Genomic DNA, 21,917 nt, shown 5'->3' with positions numbered 1-21,917 from the left:
GATAAGAGTTTCACAGACTTTCTTGCCTGAGCTGGCTTTGAACCGGGATCCTCAGATCTCAGCCTCCTGAGTAGCTAGGATTACAGGCGTGAGCCACCGGCGCCCGGCCCAACACATTTTTAATATCACTGTTATCACAAGATACACCAAAGTCCAAGTAAATGAGTCTGGACATTATGACCTCATGTTCTTTAGTTGTCATTATAACCAACAATGAGACAATACACGAGTGACTGCTTAAGTATATTTTGCATCTTCCGAACATGAGTGAAATTTTATGAGTGTGTAAATTGAACATGCCACATCATATTTGGTAAAATCTGAGATGTTTCCTGGAATGTGCTCAAATTTCCATATGTACATTAAGGACCATTCTCTATATAGGCTGCATATGTGTTTCTGTCACTTCATAAAACCACCCAGTCTTTAAACATAAAATGAATTTGGTCAGCAATTCAATAAAATACATTTTTCTAATGAAACAACTTAACTTTATTTGATGAAACAAGTATGGGAAATTTAGTTATTAGAGGCTGCATCCGTCTGGCTGCCCCTGTCCCCCATAAGGCCATGTGGGCCGCATGCTTCATCTTACATTCTATGTCCATACATCAGTCCTTTTGTGGGCACTGGGTCCATAGAAGAAACTACCTTCTGATCTTGTTATTAATCTGATCATTCTCTCTGTGGTGAGTTAAAAGCAGGAGTTTTAGGTTTTTCTGCCCCGTGGTAGGACATGCTTCAGTATAAGGAGAAGGTTTAAGAATTGGAGAAGAAATGGTGGCAAAATGGAAATCCATTTTCTTGCAACCAGTAAGGTCATTAATCCTTCTGATGCCCTTAGGCAATAGATACAGTTGTTCCTTCCGTAACTGCAGAACTTGGCAGAGACAGTGATTAGGAATGAGGATGTAGGAAAGGCAAAGTTCAAGTCTCTAGGTCTCTCCATGGAGTGGGCTGAGATTTCCTTCTGTCCTTGTACCATTCCATAATTCTACACCATGTACAATGAACTTGTATTTTTCTTATCACAAATAAATACTTCATAAGAAAAGGAAAAGGAAAAGTTAAGTAACCTCTTAATACATTGGGAAAATGTAGAAAATTAGAAAGAAAAATATACATGTGAATTAAATATATACTCTTTGCAAACCTTTGGTACATTTATTTATAATCTTTATATGTACACTACTGAAAATTTATTACATAGTTATAATCATTTCTTACTGGTTTTCCTCCATTAAAAAGTAGGATGGCAGTACTCTTATCTTGCTGGACTGTATAATATCCCTTCCCTCTTCACCTCTTCTGGTGCTGCCTTCTTCCCTTGCCTTGAACTCTCCATAGTGCATTGCAGAGACTAGAAAGTCTCATCGGGTTAACAGATAATCACAGTGATAAACAAGAAAAAAGAATGCTTGCTACTTCCTCTCATTTCCTTAATATATACCTCATTAATAATAGCCTTCATGATTTTCCATAGTAACCCAGTTTACATATTCATATACTCATTCATTTAGCAAATATTTGTTAAGTACCTTCAAGTGCCAGCCATTTTACTCTTCAGCAAGCATGAAGAGATAATAGGAGAATTCTTACTCTCTAGGAGAATCTAGATGCGTATATAGGAAAATGGCATTGTGACAATTGATGTGCAAAAACATTGACCAAGTTCTGTAAAACTAGAGAGGAGACTCTCACTTGGACTTTGTAAGAGATCCTAATGATTCTTCTAGGGAAATCAAGGAAAGCGTGTTTTGTTGTTGTTGTTGTTGTTTATTTGTTTTTTGTGGCTTCAGATAAGAAAATGGAACTCAGGTTGGTCACAGCTCATCAGTGGTTGAGTTAGCATTAAAACCTGACATTGCAACACAAAACCCTGTTCTTGCCACCAAGGTGTCATAGATGGGGCATGCCCCTGCTTTCCTGTGTTGTTAAGTTTCAGGTGTTGGTATTTGAAGAATTCTTGATATAGGACTGGAGCTCCCCTTTTTTCCCCTCTATTTAAAACTATCATCAATATCTGATTTTATCAAAGACTCAAGGAACCAAAGAAAGGAGACCTGAGCTCTCTGTACTGGCTTTGTCCATTTATTTGGGCAATTATGAATTCATTATTCTTCTTTTCTATAAAAGTGAGGAGGTTGAAATAAATATAAGACCCTAATTTGGTGGGGGGGGGGGGGCGTCGCATGGTGTGTGTGTGTGTACTAGTGCTGGGGCTTAAATTCAGGACCTGGGTGCTGTGCCTGATCTTTTTTGCTCAAGGCTAGCACTCTACCAATTGAGGCATGGCTCCATTTCCAACTTTTTTGGGGCTTAATGAAGGTCTCAAAGACTTTCCTGCCCTGACTGGCTTTGACCCACAGTCCTTCAGATCTCAGCCTCCTGAATAGCTAGAATTACAGGCATGAACAACCAGCACCTGGCTAAAACCCTAATTTTTAAGTCTATACTATGCTATAGCTTTCTTTGTCTCATCAAATGTTAAATCTAGCATATCTTGTGAACTATGGGTTCCCAGGCACCTTGGGACATATTAACATAGCATAGCTTCTGCAGATGGGTGAGAACCAAGAGTGAGGGTCTTGACTGCCTGCTTTGATGCTCAACTCTGTCATGTGCATGCCATCTAATGTTGGCCAAGCCAATTATCCCTATTGAGCCTCAGTTTCTTAATTTATAGAATAAGAGTAATAACTGACTTCACATAGTTGATGTGATGATTCAGTGAACTTACACATCTATTCCTCTTTGCACAGTATCTGGCTCATAGTACTTAATAAATATAGCTAATGACACTCTAGTGTCGAATAAGTACTAATCTAGAGTCCTGAGCAGTTTTACAAGTTGAAATACTATGGTGGCTTCTTTTACTAATGATTCATATATGAAGTCACAAAGGAACCAGTGTATAGGATATGGAATGTTAGTCATTAACTCCTCGGATATTCAATTAAGGGTTTGGAGCACTGTTTGCTGCTAAACTTTACTGATGACCCAGAAAGGACTTCCATTAGTCTTGTGTCATACAGCAGGAATCACTCTTTTCCTCCCTGTGTTCCCAGTGCTCAAGACAGACTGCAGCACAGGGTAAACACTTTGCAGATGTTCTTTGAATAAATGGTTTCACACTTTGTATTTAAGAACCGGAAAGAATAATAACATTTGGCAGTAAACCCATTGGTCTACTCTCAGATCTGAGCCTGTGACATTTGTTGAATTTGTTTTCAGGGAACTTGGGGGCATCCCATGACAATCAAAGCAGAATTCTTCTGATATCAATGTTTGGCTTTCTGCTTTGATCAATAGGCTTATTATTTGCCCTTGAACCTCTGTGGTGCTGGAGAATCACAGACATTTCTCAGGTTGATTTACATGGCAATAAATAATCTGTGCTGTCTATTGCTTGTCTCATCAATGTCTGCCTGTTCATAAAACCCTTGACTCAGCAGCCCTAAAGCTAGAACACAGTGGACATGTAAACTTGAGTTACAGATATGTGTACGTGGAACAAGCTGGGTAGGTTCATTGTTGCTGTATTGCTCCATAATGGGTCCAGAATTTAAATACTAACTTATCAGTGACAGTGAGGTTCCATCTGGCTTTGTTATTGTAGTTACCTTGTCATTTATTTTTATTTATTTTTATATTTCTGTATGTGCTAGTTATCACATACATTATTTCATCTAATCTTTACAATGCCTGAATTAGGTGATTCTACCCTCTTTACAGATGTGTAAACAAACTCAAAAAATCTTTTTTTCTGAAATCACCTGGTCCATGAGCTGTGGACCTGAGAAATGTTCTGACTGCAAAGTTCATGACATTTTCCTCATTTAAAATGCTGTTTCTGCTTCTGCATTTGCTTTGTGGCTAAGTTGGTACCCTGCTGCTAAGATCCAAAAGTTTCTCATACCATTCAGAGATGAACTTTAAATTTCTTAACAACACTGCAGACATGAAATTTATAGTGACAAACATAGCCAGATTACTTTCTTATTATCCATCTATTTAGGAAATTTACAGCTTCCAATTTTAATATGTCCCGATTACCTGTTTTATATAATAAATATCTCTTAGTCATGACAGAATTACTGAGTATAGATCACCTGAAGAAGGCTCTCTCTCAATAAGCAGAGTTGCAACTAAAGATTTGTGAATTAATTGGGAAAATTGCAAATCAGGTAGTCAGTGAAATAATTCATTGTCACATCCAATCAATAAACTTTGTAAATCAACTCATTTAATTCAAAAAATGATCTATATAGATCAAGCAACCAATTAAACAATTAGCATACACTTTACAATTAATTAATATAAGCATCAATCATGTAATTAAAACTCCAAATTTAAACTACAGAATTTAGAATTCTATTGCCTTGTGAACTATTAGATTATGCTTCTGAAAATCAGCATGCTTCTGAATGCTAGTGGATTTTCAGTTTCTCACATCATCTTTGAAGCATGGTATCTCAATGTTTTTACCTCAATTCAATTTTGAATTGTCTCTGTTAGTATAGTTTCCCAATCTTTTTTTTTTTCTTTCTTTTCTTTTCTTTTCTATTGTTTTCTTTTTTCTTTTCTTTTTTTTTTTGCACCAGTTCTGGAGCTTGAACTCAGAAGGGCCTGGGCTCTGTCCCTAAGCTACTTTTGCTCAAGGCAGCACTCGACCACTTGAGCCACAATGCCACTTCGACATTGAGGTAGTTCGTTGGAGATAGTCTCATGGACACTAGGTGCTGGTGGCTCACTACTACCTAGCTACTTGAGGTTGAGATCTGAGGAACACAGTTCAAAGCCAGTCTAAGCAGGAAAGTCCATGAGACTCTTATCCCCAGTTTACCACTAGGAAACTAGAAGTGGTACTGTGACTCAAAGTGGTAGAGTGCTAGCTTTGAGCTTTGAACTCAGGGACACCACCCAGGCCCCCAGTTCAAGCCCCACAACCAACCAAAAAAAAAAAAGTCTCACAGATTTTCCTGCCCCAGTTGGCTTCCAAATGCAATCCTCAGATCTCAGCCTCCTGAGTATCTAGGATTACAGGCATGAGCCACCAGCACCCAGCTCCCATTCTTTTTTAACAAATTGAAAGTTTACTTCTCCCTAGGATGGAGAGGAGGCTGTGTGTTGGTTCTAACCTGGACAAGGTTGGGATTTAGAAGTTCTGATTGATTTCTAGAGGCATGGGAAATGCCCAGAAGTGGTAGAGAGGGTCTCTGCATCAGGATAAAACAGGCCATTTGCTTTTACTCTGCTCCAGGTCCCATAATGTTTGGAGTCAGGTCTTGTGAGTGAGTTAATTACTAATTAAGGAAAGGAAAACTGTCTGGATGGTCCTGGTTACCTTTACTTCCCCTGACCTACAAAATAGTTTGTGTCTTAATCCTACCCTCTGTTTGTGTTTGTATCTAGTTACAGTTAGGGGGTACTTACTTTTTTCCCTACTAACCCATAAACTTTCTTTAGGGCTTATACTAAATCTCACCTTGGTCTCAGGGATTGAATTGTGTGTTTTACTTACAACAGGCACTCAATAAAGTTGAAAGATTAAAAATAATATGGCTCCTCTCCTTTCCCATTGTTTTTCCCCTTTGCTTTGCCACGTTTTCTCCCAATCAGATGAAGTAGGATTTGAGGATTCTTTTTTTTTTTTTTTTTGGCGGGGGGGGGGGGGGGGTCCGGTAGTGGGGCCTGAACTCTGCTCTTGGGCGCTGTCCCTCAGCTCTTCAGCTCAAGCCTAGTGCTCTACCACTTGAGCAACAGCACCACTTCCTGCTTTTTTCTTTTTTTTTATGTGGTGCTGAGGAATCAAACCCAGGGCCTCATGCATGCAAGGCAAGCGCTCTACCACTGAGCCACCTTCCCAGCCCCGGATTTGAGGCTTCTAACTGCATCATAGACATGGAGTTAAAAACTTACAAGTGTTATCAGTTGCTTGCTGTACACTGTACCCATTGGTCCCCTCATGTTCTGCCTATCTTGATATTCACCTACCTTCTTGGTTTTCTTTTCAGTGACAATGTCAGTACCTACTGCCTGCATATTGCTGAGGACGATGGGGAGGTAGACACGGATTTCCCCCCGCTGGATTCCAATGAGCCCATTCATAAGTTTGGCTTCAGTACTCTTGCCCTGGTTGAAAAGTATTCATCTCCTGGTCTGACATCCAAAGAATCACTCTTTGTTCGAATGTGAGTACTGACTTATCTCAGCATCTGATCCCTGCCTTTGAGCTTTGCAGATCTGATCTTAGTTTTGCATCAGATGAATGGTGTTTGTTATCTACAGAGTCCTACAATGATTATTTTCAGAAAGATGTTGAGGACAACATTTACATTATTACTTCATGTCTCCTCACCTATATTGCATACAGCCTGCTTTGCATTAGCAAATTGGATAAGGTAGAGCTTTGAACATGTCTACATATTGGCCTTGGAAGCATTAGTTCACTTGGAGCCTGCAAAAATAAATCTTTTCCATTTGCCTTTTCCTCTTTAAGGAATCCAAACTAAATGAAACTGTGCATTGCAGCCACTTCTCTTGTGATTTGGATACCTTCTTTTCCAACTTTGCTCAGATGTAGTTTGGTTTTTCCTTAGTTGCCTTCCTATGGACAGAGCAAATGTTCTTAACCTTTTCTGTGCCTTTGGCATCTGGAAAAGTCTAGGAAAGCCTTTCATAGAAAAATGTATATAAATGCATAAAATAAAATTCATTGGAAAAGAAAAAATTCTATTATTTTAAGTCATCAAATAACATGTTTATCTTTAGATTAAGTAACAAGCCCATCTATAGACCTAATCATAACTTCTGAAGTCTGTTGTTTGAGAGTAGTGATGTATGTAAATACTATTTAAGAAGCAAAGGAAGGGGTGACATTGACCAAAAAGAAATGTTCTCAGTACTCGACTTAGGAAATGGTAACCTCTCTGTGAATCACCTTAATAATACTAAAAAAGAAAAGAAAGAAAAAAAGGAAAAAGTAATGCTATTTAAGAAACCCATGTCAACCATAATGTGTTTGTTAGTATATTTGTTAATGAATGACAGCCACCAGCACTACGAATACTCTCAGGTTGTTACCTCTACTTGTAATTCAAGAAAATACTAATCATTAGAAGTGAAGATAAAAATGTAATTTTTGTTCATTTGGGTTCACACAGCTGCTGAATCCCGGTGGGTAAGGATGATCCTATGCACCCAGGCTTCCTCTAACTGCTTTTTATACCTAAGCCTCTTCAGTCCCTCTAGGAGCCATCTCCTGGGAACAATAGTGATCCCTTTGGCACCCCCTGCTGTTAGGAAGCAGCAAATTCACTGTTCTAAAGGATTTCCTTAGAGGCCTTATTCCTGTCCATTTAAAACTGATTGCCTTTGTTTGAGATTTTTATAAGAATGAGGTTATGCTACATATTATATATGAGTATTTTGGGTCTTTGGACTCTTAAGCAAAAAAATAACACCAGGTATCTATATTTTTACATTATTTTTAATTTGACATTATAAATACTTCAATATTTGATCTTTTTTCTTAGTTTTATTTTTCTTTCAATATTTGATCTTAATTCCTACAATTTATTTTGTACTCCAGATCTAGACAGAGACAACTCTTCCCCCGTAGATATTATTGTTTAGTGAGAAGATGAAAATGGGAATATGATGATCAGTTTAACAGAAAAATATGTAGGGCACAATGGAAGCATATCACAGAATATTTAGATTTGTTTCCTGTTTGGGTTTTTTTTTAAATTTTAATTTTTGTGAACATACTGTACAGAGGGGTTACAATTACATGGGCAAGATAATGAGTACATTTCTTATCAAGCATTGCAGCCTCCTCCTTTGTTTACCCTTCACATCCCTTCCAAGCCTCCCTCTGCCTCCCCACCCAATCCTCCCCCCCCTCCCCCCAAAGTTGTAAAGTTCGTTTTCGACATGACAACTTGTACTTCTCATTGTTGCAACGGGTCCACCTGTATCCTTAAACGACTTGTTTTTATTATACTGACATCAAATACAGTGAAAGCAGGGGTTATACTGTGGGGGAGGGACATACAAAGCAACAAAGAAATAATCTTATAAATGCGTTAGAAACAAATGCATGAAAGAAAAATACCTTTAAATACATATCTTAGGGTTCATTTTCCTAACATCACATTATCTGACCTTTTCTGCTTGACTCAGACATATACTAGATATTGCAAATAAGGGAAACCATGGGACCTATGTTTCTTTGGGCTTGGCTTACTTCACTTAATATAATTTTTTCCAAGCCTCCTGTTTGGGTTTTAACAAATTGTTCTGTAATTACATTTGTGTGTGTGTGTGTGTGTGTGTGTGTGTGTGTGTGTGTGTGTGTGTGTGTGTGTGTGTGTGTATGTGTGTGTGTGTGTATGTGTGTCCCTTTTTATTTATTCCTATTTTATTTTATTTTTTGGTCAGTCGTGGGGCTTGAACTCTGTCCCTCAGCTCTTCAGCTCAAGGCTAGCGCTCTACCACTTGAGCCACAGCAGCACTTTCAATTTTCTTGTGTTTTTGGTTTTTTTGGGTTTGTTTTTTTTGAGATGAGTTTCATGGCCTTTCCTGCCTAAGCTGGCTTTGAACAGTGATCCTCAGATCTCAGCCTCCTGAGTAGCTAATATTACAGATACAAGCCACTGGTGCCTGGCTCCCTTTTATTTTTGTTGAATAACTTCCTTAGGATCATTTCTTCTATGTAGGATTATTGGTCAGAAGGCATAAACTTCTTTAGGATCCTTAAATTTTGGGGCTGGGAAGGTGGCTCAGTGGTAGAGCGCTTGCCTTGCATGCATGAGGCACCACATAAGCAAAAAGAAAAAAGCCAGAAGTGGCACTGTGGCTAGAGCACTAGCCTTGAGCTGAAGAGCTGAGGGACAGCGCCCAGGCCCAGAGTTCGGGGCCCAGGACCGGACCCAAAAAGAATCCTTAAATTTTTTGTGATGATGGGGATTGAACCAAGCCTCATATAGGTAAGGGCTCTACCACTAGGCTATACACCCTAGCCCAAAACACTCACTTTTATTGACAAATAACCTTCTAAAAGATGCACCAATATATAATGCTATCAGTAGCATTCATAAAACCACCTTTTTCAATATGAACATTACAAAGTTTTAGTATAGCTTTTTTGTATATAGCACTACAAAAAAGAAGAAACATGCATTCAATGGCATTTTAATATGTTGTTACTTGCATTTTTACTTCAATAAGTAACTAAAAGAGATTTTAATACATAAACATTAATATTATTTCATAGAGTTGCCAGGGCTTATCTGGTGTTATCTAGAGAAGACTGAAAGTGCTTTTGAGAAAGAGCCTTAAAGCAGTGATTTTCAGTGCAGTAGATTGGGCCTGGGGTGAATGGCCTTCCCAGGACAGGCACTGAATACCATACAGAGTCTCAGTGAGCACCCTGCCTTCTGGGGAAAGATTGGGGGCAATAACAGAGGTTTAACAACTGTTTTAAACTCCATGTTCTATTTTCTTCCAAATTGCCTCCATCTCTGCATTTCTACTCTCAAGTAGACACCTCAGCCAATCATTTTTTCTATTTTAAAGTTCAAGAAAGTCTATTTGACATGTATGGAATGTTTCTGAAAACATGAGATAAGGTGAAATCTTTGTATGTGAACATTAGGACAAAAGTGCTGATAAATTATTTCCTTTTGCCCAGTTATCTGATAAACTAGTACAGATGACTGACCATCTGTCTTGGGTGTATGTTCTTGGTTCAGGAATCTCACTCACATTCCTGGTCCATATTCTAAGCTAGAAAATACTTCTGCAAATGCAGGACAGAGAGCCTCAATAATTGCCATGGTCTTGTCTAGTATTGTCTAAAAAGGAAATCCATGAGAAAAGCCACAGCACCGTCTCTTCTTTTCTCCTTCCTCCTCACATCTCCCAGTAGTAGAGAGGGGATTAAAAACTAACAGAGAAGACACTGGGCTGAGCAAAAAGAGGGAATCAGGTTTGACAATTAGAAGTAAACTAGTACTTACCAATATGAAGTGCCAACTATATAAGTGATCTCAGTTAACCTACAAGTAGCCCAGATTTTATTATGACCTTGCTCACCTGGACTGAAAAAGCTGACTAGGAATAACTTTCATTGAAAGCAGGAAGGTGGTGGACACTGGTAATTCTAAGACTTTCAAATTGGTTCTTTTATGATCAGACATTCTCAAAGATAGGCAAGACCATAAACTGCTTGAAGACTGAGAAGGTACAGATGAATGTATGTACCCTTAGCACACAGCACAGGACTTCAGGAGAAGGAATAAGTGAATCTTTTAGTTGATTATGGGCTGCAGGGAAAATTTGGGTCCAGCCACCACTTCCTCCCTGCTCCTGCCTCTTGACTATGAGGAAGCACTAAGTTACCTTCTGGCTTGAGAGGCCCTGGCAACCACCCACCTTACAGCCTTTACCATACCATCTTGCCCTCCAAGTAAGGCAGCCTAGGCTTTGAACTTTGCCAAACCTGAGTTCAAATCTCAGCTTCACTGGTGACCTGCTCCATGACTTTGGACAACCTCTTACCTTAGTTTCTCCACCTATATGATGTGGATAACAGGATTTTCTTTGTTCTTGTTGTTGTTGCGGTGGTGGTGGTGGTGGTGGTGGTGATGGTGGTGGTGGTGGTGGTGGTGGTGATGGTGGTGGTGATGTGGGGCCTGAACTCTGGGCCTGGGTGCTGTCTATCAGCTCTTCAGCTCAAGGCTAGTGCTCTACCACTTGAGCCACAGCACCACTTCTGGCTTTTTCTGCTTATGTGGTGGTGAGTAATCGAACCCAGGGCCTCATGCATGCAAGGCAAGCTGTCTACCCCTGAGCCACCTTTCCAGCCCTCGAATTTTCTTACATATAAGTGATATACATATGAAATCTTTTAAAGGAAAACAAATTACTTTCAATTTTGGTTCAATTTTTTTATAATGTTATCAGAATTCATACAAATGTAAAGCTCTAGCTATAAAGTTTTGTAATGTTCTAGCTGTAAGTTCCATATTTTAGACAACCTAAACAAAATTAGAAATTAAATACAAAGAAAATTATAACATGAATAAAGTACAAATTAACTTTAATGCTGATGTTTTGCTGAAGTTAAATTGATGGTGTTGGGTTTAATGAGTGTTAAATGTTTTACTTGTCAACTGAGTCTTTTGATTTCTATTTTCATGGAAACATGATTACCATTATTATTTTCCTTTTAAACAATAAATGTAGTTTTAATTACCAGTACATTATTTTAATGGCCCGATTGATTTATAGTGTATCTCCCCCAAAATGCAAATGCTTTCTGTTGGAAAAGGCTTCTTCCCATTTGTCCCATCATACTTTCTGCTAACATGACTAATTCATACTGGTTTGGTGAGGACTGTTTCAAAACTGAAAGTCAGCTGGTTGAGGTGACAAGCCTGTCATTCTAGCTACTGGGAAACTGAGCTGGAAAGGATCACGGTTTGAAGACAGTTCAGGCAAAAAGTTTATGACAGCCCATCTCAACCAATAAGAAGTTGGGTGTAGTGGACCATGTCTATCATCTCAATCATGCAGGAAACATACATAGGAGGACCATGGTCTAGGCTAGCCTGGCCAAAAAGTGAGACCCTATTTGGAAAATAACTAAAACATAACACAAGTGGCCTAGCCAATATGAGGCTTTGAGTTCGGTTTAATAACCCTAAAGTGCATACATATACACAGACTTAAAGACCTTACCACATCATCTTGTTCCTGCCTTCAGTAAACCATGATAGTTGGGGTTACCCTACTTGCTGCTGTTGTCGATTGAGCATGTGTAGGTGAGCACATTACCTGATTGATCCCTGTGCACAGTGCATCCTGGGCACCAAAGAGCACAAATTATTTAGAAATCAGAAAGCTTGCTGCAGGAACCTTGTACCCAGAGTTCCTCCACCATCTTTCTCAGTGTAGCAAACTATTTTTGTGTGCAGCTCACAGTGATGTGATTTGACCTTTATGAAGTCTGTTAGTGATGTTAAATAACTCTAGCTGCTACAACCCACACATCTCAACAGCTTATCCCTAGGGTTAGCAAACTTTTTCTGTAAAGAACCAGATAGAAAATATTTTAGGCTTGTGTGTCATGTAGTTTCTGTGGTTCAACTCTGCCATGTTGTATAAAAGCCATAGATAATACAGAGGCAAAAGACATGGGCTAGATTTGTCAGCCTCTGGCTTATTCCAGTAAATTTATTTCCTGATGGCATCTGTCTGAAGAGGGCCAGGTGTGTTCCTAGGCATTTCTTTTCTAAGTGTCACCCAGTGTTTCTTCAGCCCTGTAGAGAAAGGAGAACATGCAAGACTGGGAGTGGCCCCTCTCTCTCTCTCTCTCTCTCTCTCTCTCTCTCTCTCTCTCTTTCTCTCTTTTTCTCTCTCTCCACCTATCATATATAGATATATTTGTATGCATATCACATATAGTGATGGATATATTATTTTGCTCTTTGTCAATATTATGTGCGTGTCGTTTATATATGGTTTGGATGTATATCTCTCTATATATATGTTTTTCATTGAACTAAAATCAAATTTTAAATTCTGAAACTTAGCCTATGAATTCATTAGTTGACTCTTGGGAGCCTCTGAACCTCAGAAGATGCTGCTGTGAGAATTAATTTTGTCTCAGACTGTAGTATATAGTGTTATTACATCGCTGTTTTTATTTCTGTCAGATTTATCAAATCTGAATAATTCATACAAAGATGTAAATGAGATTTAACTTTCCTTTGGGTTATTTTTTTATTAGACAGTATATATAGACATCACAGAAAAATTAGAAAATAGATTTCTTTTTTTAATACAAAAAAACATTTTAGTGATGAGGTATGCGTCAATGCTGAGTACTTGCGTGACTTGTACTGGCTCTTCAATCCCCAGAATAGAAAGAAGGGAGGGAAGGAAAAGAAGAGAGAGATGGAAAGATTTCCCTTCATTCCATCATGTAAAGATAATGAATTACTGTGCATATAATTATTTACATTTTAGAAGACTAGTTAACATGAATGGATCTCTATTGGAAAAATGTTCTGAGTAAATAACGTGGAGTTAAAATTGTCTTCTGGAGTTTATCAGTCTTTTGATTTTCTTCTTTAGTCAGGTCTAAATCTAGCCTTAACCTCCAAGGCTTTTAGCCCTCAGAATACCCCTGGACATGAGAATTGTTTGAGGAAAGAGAAGAGATTACTTTAACAGCTTGTGAACAAGGAACCTGCTAATGCAAACTACCTACTTGCCAAATCTGCAAGTGGATTCTGAGCTATCCCTGTTCTTGATTGATTTTGGACAGAGCAAATATGTGTAAACAGGAATCCCTAAGTTGCTGATAGTTTACTACTTTTTTTTTCAAATTCTTTGTTGTGATTAAGTGATTACATAATTTCCCAAATTTCACAGTATTGTGGGATACTGATGCTTAGTTAAAGTCACAAACACATTCTAACTTTCAGGGGCAAATTGTCTATTGTGGTCTATAACATTTGAGTTCTATGAGCTTTGACAATACAGTTATTTCTTCCACATTGGATGATATGTACATTTCTTTCCTTTTGCTTAGTGTCAGCTGTTGCCTCTTTCCCACTTGTTCCCTCCCTCCCATCACTGCAATTGAGTTGCTTAATTCCTTTTGATCAATGTCCAGTGCAGCTGATGGGTCCTGTTGTTTTTCCTGATTCCTTCTAGTTCTGTGTCCTCCTCCTGGTTTTCCTCCGGTGTGTGCATATATACCATATATGTGCTTGAGTCTGGCACCTTAGACCACTCGGCCATCCTGACACTCTAGTTTACTACTTTAAATCTAAGCATTTAAAGGATGACTGTCAGGACTGTTGGAGAGGGAAGAAGGGGATAATAGGAATAAGAGAGGTTTTGATTGGCCCTCAAAGCCAGATAAAGAGCTGAATTACAGGTGGTGCCCAACTTCTGAAGAAAGGCTGCTTGCCAGCAGTCATCAGCAAGCCAGGGCCTGCTGATCTTTTCGATGTGGTAGGATATGCAGTGGGCCTGTCTGGTCACACTCTTCCATCCTTTACCACAGGGCTAATTCAGTCCGAATTTCTAGGGTTCAAAATGCCAGTGACAAAAGCAACTGTGCAGCCAGGTGCCAGTGGCTCACGCCTATAATCCTAGCTATTCAGGAGGCTGAGATCTGAGGATCACGATTCAAAGCCAGCCCGGGCAGGAAACTCCATGAGACTCTTATCTCCAGTAAACCACTAGAAAACCAGAAGTGGCGCTTTGGCTCAAGCGGTAGAATGCTCACCTTGAGCTGAAGAGCGCAGGGACAGCGCCCAGGCCCAGAGTTTAGGTCCCACAACCAACCCCCCCCCCCCAAAAAAAAAAAAAAAAAGGTTTACTACAAGCTGAGTGCCTATAATCCTAGCTACTTAGGAGGCTAAGATCTGAGGCTCATGGTTTGAAGCCAGCCCGGGCAGAAAAGTCCCATGAGATTCTTATCTCTAATAAACTACTCAAAAAAGCGGGAAGTGGCACTGTGGTTCAAGTGGTGGTAGAGTCCTATCCTTGAGCACTAAGAGAATCAGCGACAGCACCTAGGCCCTGAGTTCAAGCCTCAGGACCAGCAAAAAAAAAAAAAAGTTTAATACAGCAGATGAACATGGGAAAGGAATGGTTACAACCAACTGCTGCAAGCACTTGGGGTCCAGATAGGGTTTTGCTGTTTGAGTGAAGGGCCAAGAGGGAGAGGGTTGAAGGCCTTATAGGCAGTGAGGCCCACAGGGCTGGGGAGATTGCCTTGGCTTCTCTTGGCTCTACACAAAAGGAAGAGTGGGCTACCTTCTTAAGAGGCATGTCCCACACTCATGGCAATTTCCTGCTTTTCCAAAGGGCTTACCTTCTTGATGGTATCTTCAACGTATACCCCAAATGCCTAGATATTTATTGAAAAGAGTATCACTAGCTTGAAACCTCTAGTCTTGCCTTTTGGTCTATAAAAGGACAAGAGAAGAAGAAAAGAGGGAGGGACATTTGGCACACTCACTCTCATGTCTGTAGCAAATATTATCTCACTTAGGTTGTACAAGCAACTGATTTTATAATAAATATATGAGTGGAGGATCAGAGAGAGATAATTACCCAAAGTTTCACAGTTTGGAAGGGAACAGAGCTAAAATAGGACTTGGAATAAACAATATGTGTGTGTGCTCTTTGGTAACCAGGCCTGACAATATGGGTATAAATCATCCTAGTTATTTATTGTTTGTTCGAGTCATAGAGGAGCAACTGTGTTGTTTCTTTTCATTCTGTTGTATTAGCAAACATTTTCATTGTCCAGATTGTCCTCATGTGTGGAAATGTACCATATGCAGCCTGTTTAATTTTGTATTTGTAAATCTGACTTGATTTCCTTTTTGGCAACAGCTACTGTCTAGAGAAAAGAAAAGATTTTTCTTTGTTTCTGTTTAAAGTGACAGAAATATTGGACTAGTAATAAAGATGGAAAACATTAATTATATACTTCTAAGAATTTAAAGGTCAGACAAGCCCAGCATGTATGTTTTGCTCACTGGAATGTCTGTTGACATCATGCCAGGATATGCTTTGTTCCTACAATAAAAGCCCACATTGTAGATAGCCATCAATTTACTTTGGTATCCAAAAATTATACCAAATTGTTGCTTTAGTTACTGTATCTCCTAAAAGTTTAGGCCTCACATTTCTGACATTAATGTGATACACCCCCTTTGGCCATGTTTAGTTCCTATGTCTCATTTTGATTTCCTCTGTTCTCCCCTCAGCTGATGTTGGAGTCTGTCAACTGCTGCTATGTACATGTCAGGCTAGTGACTTGTAATGTTTATTAATACCATGTCAGTCTTGCTGTTGAAAAAACCATGATGCTTCTCAGAAGGTTGCGATAGAACGAAGCGTTTGATTTCCAGATCCTGTCGGCACTGCATGGTGAATACATTCTCAGATGTTATGCAGTTCACTGACCTGACAGTTATGGAACCCCGCCTGGGACCCCTTTTCAGCAGGACATATTTGAACAGAAACAGTTTGCAAAACTTTACACACTTAAACTCCTGCCAAGGCAAACTGTTAGCCACTTGAGTTTGTTATAAATACCCAATGGCAGTGGTTGGAAGTAGCTCACGTTGTGTTTTATATTCTGAACTGAATGTGAATGTCTTTGCGGTTATATAGAGTAGTAAATAATTGAGTTTGATTAGGGAGAGGGACCTCATTATCCCCCACCTGTGCCCAGCTGGAAGGGGAGGGTCGAAATGAAGCCATTAGCTGTCTCTCTTACTGGCATTTCAAAGAGCTCAAATACATCTGTGTCTTATTTTCTTTTCTGGCACAATCAGTCGAGCAAGCTAAGCAGGCATGACCAGATTTGGCAAGTCCCAAGGACTCTGGCAAAGATACACAAGGAGAAGGCGGAGGGCAGTCATTTTGGCTTCTCACTGCCCATTAGTCTAGCGAGTTATGTTTTTGGAAAATGTCTGTTTTAAAAAAGAGTACTTTGTCCAATGTCAAACATCACATGCTCACACAATACGCTTTGATCTTTAAAAAAAAAAAAAAATTGGTCAGTGCAAGGGAAAACAAACTACAGCATTCACACTGGATCAACTCTCCTTATGGATAAAGTAATACCCAAAGGGCTGAGTTTAAAGTAGGCATGCTGCAGCTATTACGAAGCTTCCTCTTCCTTATATGTTTTTATTTTCTAGCTTGAAATGAGGGAATGAGCACACCTGGAAGTGGGCTCATAGCAGATTGGGAAGCAGAGGAGTATGTCAGCAATGCTATTGTGAACCGCTCAGCACTGGAGAAAGGAGTGCTGTTCTTGGCAGCCTTCTCCCACCTCTGGAAACAGACTGTGACTCTGGAAACTATGACATTCTCCAAGGTCTTTTCAAAAAGATCTTCTCAGTTATGTGGCTACTCTGAGAGAAGAGACATTTATAGTCGAGCTGTGTTTGTTACACTGGCAGCTGAACCTTTCTCACAGGTTGGTCATTGGTTCCCAACTAGAGGATATACTTTCTGGTAGTCTCCTCCCTCCTGAGCATGGAGAAGTTAAACAACACAGGCTACACAGTCTCACAGACCTATGGTCAAGATGTATAGATGAAGAAAAGCCTTTAGTTGTTTTTGCTTATTAAATGTTTATTATTTGATAGTATGTAAACACTTTAGAAGCAGTCTTACAGTCTAAGAATTATTGCCTGCCCCATTTTGTCCATGTGGAAATGAAGTCAGAGTGACTGTGTTGTTTATCTAGTGATGGCAAAGGTGTACTCCAAACCAGTCATCATATTCTAGAGCTTGCTGAGCCCTTCTGCCTCCTGGTGTTTCCATTGTCTTTCTTGGCATGTTGTAGAGCTAAACCACAAGTGTGATTTGAGACATCTTCTCACAAGGAAGCTTCTCTGATTTGTCAGAATTTGGCTGGGTTAGGTGTCCCGGTGTCTCAGTCACACCTTGCCCCTTTTGTGTGTTTGTCATAGGCAACTATCAGTGTTTGTTGTCTTCTTTGCCTTTCTCCCTCACTAGATTTTGCTGTGTAGGTTTAGGGACCATATTGCTGATTTCTGAATCCAAAAGTATGTATCCAGTAAATCTCAGGTAAATTCCCTGATGCCAACCGTCTCTATTGCTACAAAATGGAATGATAATAGTACCAATTTTAGGATTGAACAAATTAACATAGATGCTATTTAAGCTTAAGCCAGCACTGGGCACATAGTAAGTGGCTGGTAATAATAGTTCCTATTACTTTTATAATTGTTAAACAGTGAACAACATGCAATGTACAAATTCAAAAGCTCTGGCTAAATCTTAACAAATTTCTCTGAAATACTGTGATTTTTCTTCTCTTTTCCCCTTTCTTTTTTCTTTCTTTCTTTCCTTTCCTCTTTCTTTCTTTCCTTCCTTTCTCTCTCTCCCTCCCTCCCTCCTTTCTTTCTCTCTCTCTCTCTTTCTTTCTTTCTTTCTTTCTTTCCTTTTGTGCCGATACCGGGGCTTGAACATGGGACCTTGGTGCTGTCCCACAGCTTTTTCACTCAAGGCTGACACTCTACCGCTTGAACCATAGCTTTTTGCTGGTTAGAGATTAGTTGTTGTTGTTTTTTTTGGACGGTCATGGGGCTTGAACTCTGGGCTTGGGCACTGTCCCTCAGCTCTTCAGCTCAAGGCAAGCACTCTACCACTTGAGCTACAGCACCACTTCCAGAGATAAGAGTCTTACAGACCTCTCTGCCCAGGCTAGCTTCAAACCATGATATCTAGATCTCAGCTTCCTGGGTAGCTAGGATTACAGATGTGAGCCACTCATGCCCAGCTACCAGTGTGATTTTTGACTTTCATCATTCCTATCCAAAGTCAGAGTCAGGCCAAGGTAGAGCATACTTAGTTCTATGGTTTGCTTTCAAAGGGAAAGCTTTGAAAAGTGAGGCCACAGGACCCTCCTTTGAGCTTCAGAGGTTTTGATGCCCAGGCCAGGGCCTGCTTGTTGACAGTGCCCCCTGGATAGAACCACTAAGCCAGCAGAAAATATGTGGTCCTGCCTCAGGGTTGCCAGTCACTTAGTGCAGTGAGTGTTGTCAGCCATCGCACAAGTAGACAATGCTTCTATAGAGCTGGGACATAGAGGGGCTGCGGAGCCTCTTGGGGTATGACATGGGTCACAGGGAACAAAGAGAATCAATTTTAGGAAACCCCTTTCACTATTTGCCAGTCTTAGTGCCAGGGGCTTGGCATTCATCACATATTTTACCCTCATGATAGTATGAAGAGAGACAGGCACAGCTAAGTTTCTCTCATGGTAAGGGAGAGCATTTTGGTTAGCCATGAAACCAGGATTTCAACCAAAAAGATATATTTAACTGCTAGACCATGTGTTCTCCAGTATGCTGCCCTCCTGTTTGCTTCTGACTCTGTCTCTGCCCCTGTACAGAAAATCTATGGTTTTTGGTACCCATTTCCTGTGTGCCCTTGTCACCTTTGGTTTACTACTTAGAAGAAAAGCGCTCATTGTAGTGGCCTAATATAGTAACTGAGCGGCTTTGCCTGGCACAGAGCTGAATGCCTCAGGTGAGTAATCTCTCCTTAAAATGCCTGTACATTTTTCAGTGGTTTCCAGCCTTGACAGGACCTAGCTTTGAATTGACTAAAGCAGTCCTGGCAGCGTTCAGTCAGCCCCCAAAAGTGAACCCCATGAACTGTGGCAAGGCAGCTATCTCTGCTTGGTGCTCCCAGAATGCCCTGCGCCCTGGAAGCAAGATGCCTGTCCACAAGGGGAGCCAAGATCCCTGGTCCAAGTGTGACCCACCTGCAGGTCTGCGATCATCCCCTGCACAGGTCACAACCCAGAAGAAGGGAAGCAGGACTAAGAGCCATTGTCTTCTCTTTCTCAGATCCAATGCCCTCCATGGATAAGAGTGGCTTTCAAAGATGTATTTCAATAGACTTTCTAGAAAGCCCATAAAATAACCCTGGATGTAAAGAAATGAGGCATAAAACCCCCAATGCTTGGAAGTCAAGCTGAAAATTGTAGTAGCAAGTCTCCACTTCCATGTATTAAACAGGACCATGAGTTAACAGTTGCACCTAGGTAGGCACTGAGAACCACTTCTATTTTGTATCCTTATGCTTTAGAGTCATGTATGTAGGTCACTCAGAAACCAAAATGCTGGCCCCTGAACCTCCCTCCCCCGTAGTGCTGTGGACTTGGAGAAAGACACAGAGGTGGCATCTGTCTGGGGGAAGGAGTGGAGTGTGGGCCTGGCCCGAGGATGCGACCATCAGAGCTAGTCAGGTTCGTGGTCCTGGGACAGCCCCCCATTCTCCTTTGAATGCCCCGGTTCTTGCAGGAGCCGAGCTGGGGTGAAGGCACCCCAAGGGCCGCGGGGCGCGCCCCTTCCCTTTGCCACTGTTTTCATTTTCCTTTCGTGAACCTTGCTACCCTGGCTTCAGCGCAGAGGCTGTAAAGGAAGATGGAGAGCCGAGTTACCTCAGAATGATCACTATCGTTAACATTCACGGGTGGTTCACTTATCATTCCTGACTGCACAGACATGGCAGCCGCTCGGAAGCGTCCGCAGGTGTAGCATGGTGATACATATTACATTGTGCCACAATGGATTTATGTATTCTGTAACAAAAGAAAAGTGTAATGAAAAAATACAGAAGGTAATCCTTTATTCCTCCACCACGCAATTTATCAGTAATGCCTGTGGATGATAAGTGCCAGGGATTTCCTCTGCTTGCTTTAACCTTGTCACCCAGGTACATTTTGGTAAAATGACAGAAAAATACAGACTGGGGGATTTTCTTCTGCTCAAGGAAAAAAAAAAAGATCCTTTAAAAGGACACTTTTAATTTATGAAAGTTAGTGCAAACACAAGGCTTCCTTTTGAGTTTTTAAGTCTCCCTTTGCCAAAGAAGATGAACATATTTATTGGCTTGGCATAACATTGTCAGCCAGCCACAGGTCAGGAGAGAAAATAAACAATTTGTAAGTAGACTCAGATCTACAGAAGTTCAGGTAGAACCCAGGTGGATGGGAGTTTATGAGATCCAGGCCAGTGCTAGTTTGTGAGAACCCAAGAACTTGTGTTGCCTTTCAGCCCTACTCATCCATCGCCCAACATATTGTCACAGATGGAGCCCATACTGACTTCTGAGGAGAAAGCAGGGGAAGGCAAATCTGAGCGAGGTTGATTGGCATTTGTTCCAAACACATACTGGCCCAGTGCCAGAGCAAATACCTCCAAGTTTTTAAATGCACAAAGCACTTTACATTGCAGCACTCTTGCCAAAGTATCACTTACTGCCTCCTTCCCTAAATATAGTTTTGTGTGTGTGTGTGTGTTTTTAAAAGAGCTGTTTCTTATTTTGCTTTGATCAGTAAAATAAACTTTTAAAGATTGTTCTGGGATGGGGTCCAGCTTTTGAGGTAAAGAATGGCCAGGGCTCAGGCATGATTCAGTAACAGAGTGTTCAGTAAAATTAGCCTGACAGTCCTCAGGCCTGCTGTTCGATAGCAAGAACTTGACCAAGTTAAAATGGATGATCCTGCTGGCTAGACCAGCCTCAGCTTTTGCTTTTTAACAAATGGAATGTCAAGGATTAAATAGCAAGCCGTATGGAGAAGGGGAGTGTGGAGATGTCTCTGTATTAGGGAAGCAAATTAGGTCCTCAGTTTTGAGATCGGGCCCCTGTCCCCTGTGGAGAGCTAGCCACCTGGTTTGGTCCAGCCTAGGCTTCAGGCTCCCTCACAGCCTGTCGTACCATTGGGAAGCTTTCCCAAGGCTTAGCTTGGGGTTTGGCTTTTCTTTCAGATTTCTTGTCAGTATGAAGTTCTGCCATGTTTTTTGGCCATGTTCCCCTTTGAGATTCTTACAGAGAAATGGGAATGTGACCAAACTCCTTGTAGCAATTCCCTTGTTCCATAGTTGGAAACTTGGGTCTTGTTTGTTACATGAGTCTACTTGGAATTGGCCTGTTTTGTTCCAGTGCCCAAGCATAGTGGGTAGGATTTGTGATACTTGCTATTGCAATTAACAGTCTTGATGAAGTTATACCTTACCCAGGAGATGGGCTGCTGTTTTTAGCATACTTCCACATTAGCTAAATTTTCTTATCTAGATAAAGCCTTCCCCAACCCAATTTAACCAGAAGTTTGAGTACCATTAGTGATTTTCCTTCTCCTCCTCCTTCCTCCTCTCTTCCTCTTCATTTTCTTTTCTTGGAAATTATGTGTTTTTATAATTTTTTTATTATCTTTAGTTGTACAAAATAGTGGTTCTTTTTATAATCACTTGTGGTTCATCTAGTATTTTGTTGGCTTTCTAGGAATAAAGTAATGAAATCTGTCCTACTGAAGTGGATGGATG

The 21,917-nt window shown here is 40.4% G+C and overlaps 1 protein-coding gene across 5 annotated transcripts in view; it reads left to right on the top strand.

Moving 5' to 3' along the window:
• Positions 1-21,917, top strand: part of Mapkap1 (MAPK associated protein 1) — a 234,748-nt gene that overhangs the window by 116,346 nt on the left and 96,485 nt on the right. For all 5 annotated transcript variants that reach the window (XM_042681086.1, XM_042681084.1, XM_042681087.1 and 2 more), the window contains exon 6: positions 6,018-6,194. In XM_042681086.1, coding sequence (XP_042537020.1) covers positions 6,018-6,194 — 177 coding nt within the window. The remainder of the gene's footprint in view (positions 1-6,017; positions 6,195-21,917) is intronic.

The sequence above is a fragment of the Dipodomys spectabilis genome, unplaced genomic scaffold, assembly GCF_019054845.1.
Source record: "Dipodomys spectabilis isolate Male_0828 unplaced genomic scaffold, ASM1905484v1 ptg000067l, whole genome shotgun sequence".
Taxonomy (NCBI): domain Eukaryota; kingdom Metazoa; phylum Chordata; class Mammalia; order Rodentia; family Heteromyidae; genus Dipodomys; species Dipodomys spectabilis.
This window is presented reverse-complemented; position numbering and strand designations above follow the sequence as displayed.